Source organism: Phasianus colchicus, chromosome 3, assembly GCF_987193195.1.
Source record: "Phasianus colchicus chromosome 3, bPhaCol1.hap1.1, whole genome shotgun sequence".
In the NCBI taxonomy this organism is placed as follows: Eukaryota; Metazoa; Chordata; class Aves; order Galliformes; family Phasianidae; genus Phasianus; species Phasianus colchicus.
This window is the reverse complement of record NC_143438.1, coordinates 38,362,341-38,373,943: the sequence shown is the minus strand read 5'-3', so window position 1 is coordinate 38,373,943 and position 11,603 is coordinate 38,362,341. Positions and strand designations below refer to the sequence as shown.

The window sequence follows — 11,603 nt, the reverse complement described above, 5'->3', positions numbered from 1 at the left end:
TTGCAGAACAGTTCAACAGTTCACGGACGTAACTGGGCCAGTGGATTTCATATTTTACTTTTAATTTTCCCATGGCAGTCAAACAGAACAGCTTGCCAGCAGGGAGTACCTGTAACAACTCTAAGAGCACATGGCAAGAGGGAAGGAAAGTTATCTTCTCATAGCCCAGCTGGCAGGACCCACACACTTACAGGCACCTGTACTCATTACTATACCCAACTTTTTCCATTATGTTTATTTTAATTAGCCTCTTTCTCAAACATTCTACATTTAAGAAGACATGATTTTTAAGTTAAGTTGCGTACATGGACAAATACATGTACAAATTTTGGTAGTAATTTAAAGCTATAAAATTTATATGCAAAGAAAGCCCTACAGACCCATTACAGATTAAAAAGATGTAACCAGAATCAGAATGCTACTTACAAAACTATTTTAATACAGAAACTAATACAGTTATCAAATCATTCATTAGAGAATATATCGTTATACGAAAAGAAATGCTGCCTTTTATTACTTCAGCAGCAAATAAGAAGGCAACATTAAGAAAGTGCACAGCAGAAAAGAATTGTTCAGTTTTCTGAAAAAGTTGAATTTATCTTCAGACATCAGGCTTTTGTCTGGAAATATATTGGGTTAGGATTGCTTCTATTCTCTCCCAGATCAGTCTCTTCTTGCATTAGTTTTCAGTAAGATGCTCACTCCGACATGTAGGAACGATACATCAGGGCCACAATAATTGCTGCTATTGCCGGGATCACCCAGTTGGACCATGAACTAGGAAGAAGTTTTTGAAATAAGTATTTCAGGAAATGACACCCAGCAAGTTTCAAAAAGTCACTGTTCCAATAGCGTCTGTCCCTCCCACCCTAAGAAATACAGAATGTTAAGACAAGAGCAGAACACCTAGGCCAGTAACACTTTAGCCAAGAAAAAAAAGTCTGTCCTCTTCAGACTGTGCACTAAAGCTTAAAACAAATTTGTTTGCTAGAAAAGAGGAAGACTCCAGATGTGTTTAAAATCATGGCATCATGCCCAGAATATCACTCATTCCAAAACCATTTCATAGAAATTTAGGACTTAACAACATTCAAATACAACTTTCAAATACCCAGCTTCTCATTTCAAGGGGTGTAGAAAGTTATTCTGAGGTTTCAGCAATGGGCAACAGTAAGCAAAGTATAACTTTAAAAATAATGACTTAATGATATTTGAACATATGCCCACCCCCCACACCACTGACAGATTTTCCTTCTTGTAGACAATCCTCTTCTTTCCCTTAGATACAACACCTGTGGCAAATCTTAAAAATGGAAGACACATCACTAATAGCATCAAATGTCTTCTATTCAGCCAACAGCATCCAGAAATGAGAGCTTGTAAGCGTAAGCAATTTGGTAGAGCCTGATTAATGCAAGAAAAAAAAAAAATCTAGACATTACACTAAGATGCATGTAAAATGGCACACAGATGCCAAACTATAGTACACACACAATGGAACTTGTTATGCAGCATCCTTCCACATCTGTTTCCTACAGAGAGGTGCTATATCTTGAACTTCGGAAACATTACTGTGAGGAATTTCAAATTTGATATCAGATGCCATACTGTACCTGGAATTAGACTGCACAGTGGTAATAAGAGTTTCCTAAAAAGCAAAGCAGAGAGAGATTTACATCAAGCACATATTCCTGTCCATACTTAACTAGCCCCTCAATTTCTCAAAACTGATCAAGGGAGACTAATTTTGAGAACAACTCAATGCTCTGACTTTAGAAAAGTTTCTCAGATTTCCTGTAACAGAACTGTTGAATTAGAAGCTAGATAGCAGCAGTTTTTGTAGTCAACATTGCAACAAAATTCATTTAAAAAAAACAAACAAAAAAAAACGCACCACAAGAAATTTTGCTGCCCAATTTTCATGAAACTTCAACCTCAGATTACATACGAAAAGTTTTAGTGGCCTAAAAGACAAAGATCACTTGCTTGCTGAAAATCTAATTGAACGGACTCCAAATGAATACATGAGACTCTTACACAGAAGCAAGGTCCTGATTTACATCCAAATGAGGCTTGTTAAGCTCAGTCTGTTAGTGTGGCATTTCAGACTTCGTAAGAATAACAGGCAAGTTATTATATCTTTTGATATAGATATGCATTTTTTTTTTTTAAATTTGGTTTCCAAAGAAAAAGAATCACTGTAAGATCAAATGCTGGCTGCACAGTTTTTAAGCCTACTTATTCATTTCTGGATTAGCAATTGCACATGGCGCTGAAGATCTAAGATTAAAACTGAACAGAAAAATGAATTCCTTCAGTATGACTGCACTATAAACATTCTCAAAGAGTGAAAGAGATTCCTCACATCTTTCCACGGGTCTAAACAGGCTACTTTTTCAGAAGCCTGTCACAGGTTGATGCACAACAAATGCTAGGTTTAAAGAAAAAAGGCTCAGTAATTATATCTCTATGAAGAACTAACCCTAAAGTCAAACCACGTGGAGCACGGTCGAACACCTATTAAGTTTAACACCTCATATAAACAGACGTGCCAAGGCCAGAAGATGGTCCCAGCCAACCAGCCTCTATTTGCTCAGCAGCAATAACTGTACAGTTTCATCTCTGATTTACTTACTTCTTTAATGGACACTAATTTTAGGAGTTCACAAGCTGAATGCCAACACAACTTTAATGATGACAGAAGAATATGTTGGAACAAATACACTATTGCACTGACAGGACACCAAAGTCTGCTGCAGTAGTCAGGAAGCAAACAGCATCTTGAAAAGGATTCATTAACTGATCTATACTACAGCTATCAAATCTGTCTGAATTGTCTATCTACCAGTATGCCAATATGTTGTTAAGTCATTTGCTTCTCTTTTGTTTAGAAGCATAAGCTTAACCTATCCTGTCTATAAATATTTTTCTTAAACTGATACTAGAAAACCACTGACAGATTCTAGATTCATCTTTTTGTTGTAGTATAATGTCATAAGACTTAACTTCTTTGTTAGAAACCACAAAAATTAGAGAAAAGAAAAGCTAACAGGAAAAATAAATTATAAGGCCAGATCAACAGGTTTAAGAGGCCTATGATCAGAAACACCACACTTAAATAAAGTTAATTATTTTTGCTGCTGAGTCTTTACAGAGAGACACCACCTAACACTCAAAAGAAATAACATGACATTGCAAGAAACACACTTACTGCCGGCTTCTGAAGCTTCGGTCTGTCATCCTGCAGGAAAATAAAGCAAAAAAAAAAAAAACAAACACATCTAGATGAGCACCCAGGACGTAAAAATAATAAATAAATAAATAAAATACATTTAATCACTCAATTCAATTCACAATTCTCATCCGTTAATGTGCATCTATTCTTCCACTATGAAAGAGACTTGCAAAAGAGATGTCAGTGTATTTTGTTCAGCTACTATAAACAAGATCACCTCCTTGTATAATACTTGCCATGAGACAGTAAAGTAGTAAAACTTGATTCTGCACTCAATTATTTCTTCTACCAGTGTTTTCGCATTTCTTTTGTCTCTGTACAGTACGCATTTCCTTAAGCTAACACATGGATTGCAACAGCACTAGTTTACTCCTACCAAGCCTACTCATATTATTGAGCACAATTACCTAACTAGTTTGGTATAATCTCCAATGCAAAGGTCTCAGGTTCTATGGATCTTTCACAAACTCTTAAAGCTTTACATGGCACAGTCACATTCATTACAAAAGAAACAGCACCTTAGTGACTGTTCAAAGTGTATGGTACACAAAACTATTGAAATGCTTGTTCCAAATGAAAACAGGCACCTGTCAAACAAGAATGAACTGGACTGGCAGCCAGGATACAAATTATTTTACTGGTATCAGCTGCCACCCGAAACAGATGGCAAATCTGCAGGACTGCAAACATGCACCACACCTGAATTACTTCATATTAGGAGAGGCTTACACTAGTAATATTCATCAAGAGAGAACCTCAGATAGGTACAGGATCAGGACTCTGATCCCAAGATCAGTGTGATATCACTGCCTTGAGTACTACATATCTGCCCCAAATGCATGACAAAAAATATCAGTGAGGACAAGAGAACAGGCAGGGATGGAAAGTACAATTCTCTGCACGCTATCTGCCTAGATCTCCCGTAAGTGGTTTTCAACTACTGCCATTGGAGAGCTTATAAACAACATACAGAAGGCAGCCATGGCAGCAGCTCTGTTGCTAGAAATTATCCTTCAAAGCTTGAGGCAGCAAAGTTGTTGTAGGAACAGTAAATATGAAGAGTACAAAAAAAGAAAAGTGATATGATCTAGTGGAAACTGACAAGCAGGCAACATCAGCACACTGCAAGACACAAGGAACCAAAGACAGGGAAGATAGACAAAGAATCAGGTTTATTTTTCCATCTAAACATCAGAATGCACTTCTTTAACTGTGAAGATGACTGAGCAAGAGAGTTTACAGTTGTCCGAAGAAGCTGTGGAGTCTCCTCCTCAGACATCTCCAATAGCCACCTAAACATGGGCCTGGGCACCCTGCTAGAGCAGATGGACCGAGAGGTCCCATCCAGCCTCAGCCATGCTGTGATTCTACAGTTCTGCTGAAGCAGTCTTCTAAATATACATACAAAGCTTCTAAATATACATACAAGGCCGAGATGGAAGTCTGGCACACCATTTACAATGATGAATGCATGAGAGTGGCTGAGTAAGCACTCAGCATGTTGACATTAGAAAGGTTCTCGACAGTTGGATATATAACTTTCAGGAATTATAGAGTCTCATTATATAAAGCTCAAAGGGTGCACCAGAAACAGCATGATTCCATACTCAACTTATTTAAAAACAAAGCTATGAAATATTCCAAATAAGCCACGTTTGAGATGTGACCATCCTGATTCTGCACTAGTCAATTCACTTCATAAGGGAGGACTTTCTCCAGATCAGGTCCATCCAGAGCTACAGAGTAGCATCCAACCAAACTGGGAACTCTCCACATCTTGAAGCAAAATATCAGCAAAATGGCTACACACAAAAACATCAAGTACTGGTATTCTTGCATACTCACCGGGTGAAGCTCCCCAATAATAAATGTTTCCGACAGTGCCCTTGCATCTGTAGAGTGGCCAACATCTTCAAAGTTCTCAGTAGCATCTCCCCCAGCTTGCTCCCTGAGGACTTCTTCTCCACCTGGGTGCTGCAATTTTTAACCAGTGTGAATTCATTATTGAAAACCATCCCAGATTCTAAATATGGAATTTCATATATTTATTTCTGAAAATAAACAGAAGTCCTTGCTAGACTTCTTAGAGCAAATATAAGACTCTCTCAATAACCAGAAAGCTTTATCTTTCTCAGAGGCCAAAATCAAAGAAAAAAAGGTCTCTACTTCATCAGTGACAGACCAGCAAGAAGCATAATCCTAGCAGCTAAAGCAGCATTTAGAACATTACCAGAAACAGACAGTATTTTCACAGCCAAACTGTCATCTAAAGTTACGCTCTGTGTTCACAACTCCACAATTTGGATAGAAATATTTCTATCCAAACATAAGTTGCAGCAAGGAAGATACACATAAAAAGAATAATCAAACATGGAATAAGCTGGCCAAAGAGCATGCAGAATTTCCACCTTTTAAGCCTGCCTCTCCAAAGCTCTGAGGAACCTGACCTGACCTACGTAATCCCAGCTTCAGCCTGGGGATGGAGCCTCCTCTCCTAACCTCCAGGCGTTCTTTCCTAAAAAAGTTATACCATAATTATCCAGTAAGCCAGCTACTTTGGTGCAGCTTAAGAAGCGCTGGAAGCACATACAAGACACACACAAAAAAGCAGTTTCATTCTAGCTGAGTATGGAATCCCAAGACTCCACTGCTGGTAAAGCAGTGAGACGGCAAGAAGTCACTCACCTCAACTCATCACCATTCCCTTAACCAAACTCCCTGCTAACTACTTCCCCATGATGCACTGGAATTGCACGCAGTTCTACATTTTTATCCATTAATCGGCTGCATATATACAGCAAGACATCATATTGTGTAGTTCAGCAAGTTCTCAGCATCAAACAAGTTCATCAGTTATCAGATGAGCAACATGCCAAAAAGATGCACTGCTCAACTTGGAAGCAGGGAGCTATTCCATAAACACCAGGAGTTGTTAGGTAAACAAGTTGAGACTGTTTTAGCCTTGGAGTAAGGCAAACATGAAGTTCTACTACTTGAGAATAGACAGAGGAAATAAGGCGTTGGTGCCTTAATTCCAGTATTAAGGCTTCTGACTACAGAATCTAAGAAGATGAGTGTACGCGAAACTTGTATTTAAAGTTATCTTGCTTAGTGTGTAACTGAGCAGAAAAGTCATTCTTACAGGAGATTAAAGTGACACAAACATTTATACTAGTCTAAGGAACTGAAGTTAGCATTTACTTCAAATCCTTCGTGTTAATTTGTTATCAATCCTTTCTTTCACAAAAGAAGACTTGTTCATATAGATTAAGATGACAGTATTCCAACTATGCCAGAACTCCAAAGCTTGAATTCATCTTCACGAAGGCACATGTTTATTTTTACAGATTGAGAAAGCTGCTCAAAAGCAGGGTTGTTTTCCCTGAAAAAAGTTAGAATGGCGAAGGATCTCTAGCATGACTCAGCAAAAGCAAGATTAAGCAACTGATAGAAATATCAGCCATAGTAGCTGCGCCAAAAAAGGTTAAGAGAGTGCATGCAGAGTAAAGATTACGCAAACAGGCGTGCAAACATGGCACATGCTCACTAAAATCCTGCCCTTGAATGCAGCCTGATAAGTATTCAGGGAAAGGAGTGAACAAAAGTTTAGAGATTGTTCAAGTCCAAGTCTAAAATGCTGAACTTAGATCTAACGGGTTCTCCTAGATATTGCTGCAACTCAGTCCTCACAGAATTCATTCAACAATGTTTTTATACTATGTTTAAGAACTGTGCTCTCAGAAACACACTATTCACAGAGGCATGTCACACTGTATTGACCATGAAAAGCCACGTGGAAAGATTACTGTCAAGTATACGTACACCTTCAGCAAAAAAGGCAGCAAAATTTCTTGGAAAACATGCTTGCTGACAAAGTCGTCAACAATTAGCAAAAAGGAAGCGCAGTTATGCAATTTATAAAGCACTAATACCAATTACATTCAAATTCATGCACTGAAGTGAATCCAAGCCCTACTCATTCATAGAAGTAGATAGATAGAACACCATTAACTTCAGCTAGATGCCAAACAACTAGATTCCTAGCAGTACAACTGCATTTAAGTTAAAGCCATTCCACAGGGTACTTTAACAAACCACCTGCAAACTGCGGTACAATCATCCATTACTGTGTTCCCAAATCCTTCCCTTGTACTGCTATAAACATGGAGCTACATGAACAGTTCCAAAAGGCACTCTGGCCTCCCTCGGATGGATTTGTTTTCAGTTTGATCAGCAACTGATTCCTCCAATACCATGGTTCTGTAGTCAGTGTCATCATAGAGGAAGCGTGACCATGACCAACACTCTGCCACACATCAGCTGCTCGAGTCAAATTCAGTCTGACCTCTGCCACCAAAGCTGGACCAGTGGTACTTTTCCCCTTGTATCAGCAGGACCACGCTAGAGATAAACACGTTTCCAACTTAATCCAAATAGCAGAAGACATTACTAGTAACCTATTAGACAAAACTACTTTGAAACTTCACACATCTTGTTTTGACAATAACTCTGCTTAAAAATGAAAATTTACAAGCCTGCAAACGAGCAATTAATGAGAAGACTTCACTTCCCCTAACAAGAAAGGGAAAATGTAAAGTCTCACAAATGACAAGAAATTACTTCTCTATCAAAAGTTCCTTTGAGTCCTCTCAAAGTTTGTCTGTGCACAGCCTTTGCTCACACTTCCACATGATAAGTGAAAACTTGCTACCAGAACTTCCACTGCAATAAGAAAAGCTTTCTGGAACTAGAAGCTCATGGACTATACCACTAATGACCCCTAAACCAAAATTCTTTTGATATAAGTATTTTTGCAGATAAATTTGTGGTTCAGTGGAAATGAAAAGGTTTTTGCTGCTCAGTTAAGCTACTCCAGCTCATTCCAAAGACTGTCCCAATTTAACAACATAGATATCTAAGTTGCACGTGTAATGGAAGTTTGTAGAAAGGCAGCATAGACTAAATCCTTACAGCAGCACATTTAGATTTAAAGCAACCAAGCAGTTAAATTCATTGTTGTCATCTGGGTCAAAAGTCTGCAGTTACTCCATCCAGAACACCTATCAGATCTTCTCCCTCTTGCCACAGTCACGCAACTTCCCCAGTGTCATAGTTCAAGATTGTTTAAGTTTAACTACCATAATTCACAATCCTTATCATCCCATCCCGCCCCCCATACTGAGAGGTGAATTGAGTTTTCAGTCCAATTTAAGTTTTGAGGAGATAACTGAAAGCCTCCACCAGTTTTGTGCTCTACAAAACACACCAGAAGCAGAGACAGAAGTGCCCTGAGAACCCTTGGTTCTATTGTGTAGAAAAGAAAACAGCTGTTAGTCTTTTAAGGACACTTTCATGCAGTTAGAAGTCCTCCAAATGACTTCCATCAACTGTTATAGTTGCAGAACAGAAATTTTAAAGTCATATAAGACTTAAGGCCATAGGAGAGTAGTCCTCCTTGTGAGTTGTATTTTTGAAAGCCATCATTAGGGTTTTATACACAGCGCAAAGAAAACACTCACTGGTTGAGCACCCACTTCTCCAAAACAATTACAGCCTGCAGCGTTTCACAGGAAGAGTGCAAAGAATTGCTCTTTTTCAAAGCATTTTTAAATCCCCCTGCAAATTTCACCATAACAGTAGCTTTAATCTCTAGACTGCAAGGTCCTGCAGTAAGAATTCACGTGGTATATCGATAGACTTAACAGTGTGCTACTACTGGCACCTTTTGATGCAAGCTATTCATTAACTTATCCCCATCTTCCAGAATATCACCATATCACACAAATGTGAATTCACTGCCACACAGCAGAGAGACCATTTTTCTTTCTGGCACAGTAAAATAGTATTTCTTTTTTCTGCACTTAATTCAATCAGCATTCCAAAAGAGAGAGCTCTCCATCCCATTTAGGAAGTGCTATGAAAGCACAAGTTCTCAGCTTATGAAAAATGGCCATTAATATTTTCACTCTGAACAGTGTTTCCAAAGCAATGTTTGAAATGACTAAAGTAACTTAAACATGAAGTTAGCACTAGGTGAATATTCAACACATTCCATAGCGTGCTTCCAGAACATAATTTCTCTGAGGTAGAGGCGTTCTCATTCACATTGGCTTCTCTGCCAAGCTTATGTAATCCAATCAAGATCCCATCAAAGAAATTAGGAGGACTCTTACTGCAAGAGGAAGCAGAGATCAAGACACTGATTATTTTGTTTTTTCAGTTTTTATTTTTTTTTAAATATATTGAACTACTTGTTTAGCTTGTTAGATTGCTGTCAAAGCCTGTGCAGCAGGATTGCTTTATTTTCTTACCTAAAAACATGATCAAACATTACCACCATGCTTAACTCATTAATTTACATTTAATATTATAAATGTAATTAATTATATGCAGTTCAGATATAGCCATAATATCCTGCTGTGAGTATACAATCACTTCTAATAGCTAATTTTTCCTAGAGGAGGTCAGAGCCAAAACTATGAAAAAGTTTCCCAAATTTTCAATAATATGGGTTCCAACAATCTTTAAATGAAAAAGATGATACCGAAGTCTCAGGCACGGTCTATCATGTCAAACACATTCAAACAGCACACTCCAAAAACTGAGCTCTTTGGATTACCCATCTTAAGAGGATATACCTTGATATCAAAGAAAATTCAGATACATATTCAAATTATAAAATTTAAGAGAGTTTCCACTAGGAAGGAAAAAAAAAAAGCAGTTGCTAGAGTCTTTATCTGCAGTAAGACATCAAAGTATGTAATCCTTTTCTTCTCCAGCACTTCCATCCTTGTTTCAAAGGATTTTATTAAGCCCTGGCCTTAGGAAACTAAGCCAATGCGGTCACACTGTGTACACCTCACCCACAGACCACTTACTAAACACAATCCAGTATAGACAAAGGCTGATGGTTCCCCAAGCCCAAGTTCCACTAAGCATCTACCACCTTAATGCAGAGATAGCAGCTGCACAGTCAAAACATACCCTCAAAGTACTGTGAAGTAGTGAAAGGCAGCACCATCATTCACATCTTAAGCATGAGAACATCCAGGGTGTCTTTTAACAGTGAAGCACTGGAAAGTGTTCAACTCCAGAAGCAGCAAGAAAATATTTCCAAAGTTAAGGCGTTAGCTAGAAGGATTTCCTGTTGAACTGAGGAATAAGACTGGTGAAGCTTGCTGCTGTTCCCAGTTCTTCACTCCCTGGTAAACTGAACACAAGCAGAGAGATTGTGAATGCCCTGTCCCTAGAAGCGTTCAAGGCCAGATTGGATGGAGCCCTGGGCAGCCCGGTCTAGCATTAAATGAGGAGGTTGGTGGCCCTGCATGTGGCAGGGGGGTTGGAGTTTCATGATCCTTGAGGTCCCTTCCAACCCTGGCCATTCTGTGATTCTGTGACACTCATGTGTAATCCCCTATCAGGAAAGAGTGAGATGCTGTTTTAGCAGCACTCTCAGAAAGACCAGTAGCCTTACTTTAGTAGCCTAAAATTAATTACTGAAATATGTTAAGCTTTTTAGAACCTGCAAGGAAAAGCCCCAGGGGGAGCAGAGTTTGACCAGTAATACTATAGAACAGCTAACGTAATTCCTGCTTTGCTGAGAAGCATTTACCATAACCCAGAACGCACCAGCATGAGGCCAGCATGAGTTCCTCCTTATCCGTCACCTGTAAATACCTTGGAGTGCCTCAGACGGTCTACAAAAATCAGTACTTCGCTCCTGAAGATAGCCAGCTACCAAAAGCACGCAAAGAGGGCAAAGAGTAAAGCATACTACGGACCATTCTAACGCAAGGGTACCACTCTACGGAGCCGCCAACACGTGGAACACCCTGACCCTTAAGAATTTCCCCCGGGAACGCAGCTGCACTGAGAGGGCTGCGCTGCAAACAACGCAAGCCTAACGCAAGCAGCAGCTGGCTCCCGTCACTGCCCAGGCGATGCCCGCGGACAGCCGCCGCCCCGAGAGCCGCCCGGAGCCCGCCGCCCCCTACGGCCACTTCCCGCTCGCGGGCACCCACCTCATCCAGGAACTTGGTGATGTCGTAGATGCGGTTGTGCACGATGATCCAGGTGCTCTGGCTGTTGTTATGCTTCTGCACCTCCTCCAGCCGATAGTAGCGGCCCCGCCACGCCTCACCGCCGGCTTCGCTGGAGCCCACCATGTCCCCGCTTGACAGACAGCACGCCGCCGCGACTCAGCACAGCCCCACTCTCACGCGCGGACGCCAAATACAGCCCCGCCAACAGCCTATCGATGCCCGCCTCCCCCCTCCACTTCCTGCTCTCTCATTGGCGGAAGGGTATGCCTTTCAAACAAGTTATCAGGCTATCGGCCGCGGATTGGCGGATCTCATGTAAAGGGCGG

The 11,603-nt window shown here is 40.1% G+C and overlaps 1 protein-coding gene across 1 annotated transcript; it reads right to left on the bottom strand.

The window, feature by feature from the left end:
* Positions 1 to 418: 418 nt before the first annotated feature.
* Positions 419 to 11,492, bottom strand: CYB5A (cytochrome b5 type A). Its single transcript, XM_031589036.2, has 5 exons — positions 11,257 to 11,492; positions 5,081 to 5,209; positions 3,212 to 3,241; positions 1,614 to 1,648; positions 419 to 777 (listed from the first exon to the last, which is right to left on the bottom strand). The coding sequence occupies exons 1-5, from the start codon at positions 11,398 to 11,400 to the stop codon at positions 699 to 701; spliced, it is 417 nt and encodes a 138-aa protein (XP_031444896.1). The 5' UTR covers positions 11,401 to 11,492; the 3' UTR covers positions 419 to 698.
* Positions 11,493 to 11,603: the final 111 nt, after the last annotated feature.

Bases quoted from the DNA above. Each gene is read 5' to 3' on its own strand.
- CYB5A (XM_031589036.2), bottom strand. From the start codon at position 11,400: ATGGTGGGCTCCAGCGAAGCCGGCGGTGAGGCGTGGCGGGGCCGCTAC. The intron at 3,242-5,080 runs GTGAGTATGCAA...ATTTTCCTGCAG, and splicing joins TTATTGGGGAGCTTCACCCG to GATGACAGACCGAAGCTTCA. The intron at 1,649-3,211 runs GTAAGTGTGTTT...TTTGCTTTTTAG, and splicing joins CGAAGCTTCAGAAGCCGGCA to GAAACTCTTATTACCACTGT.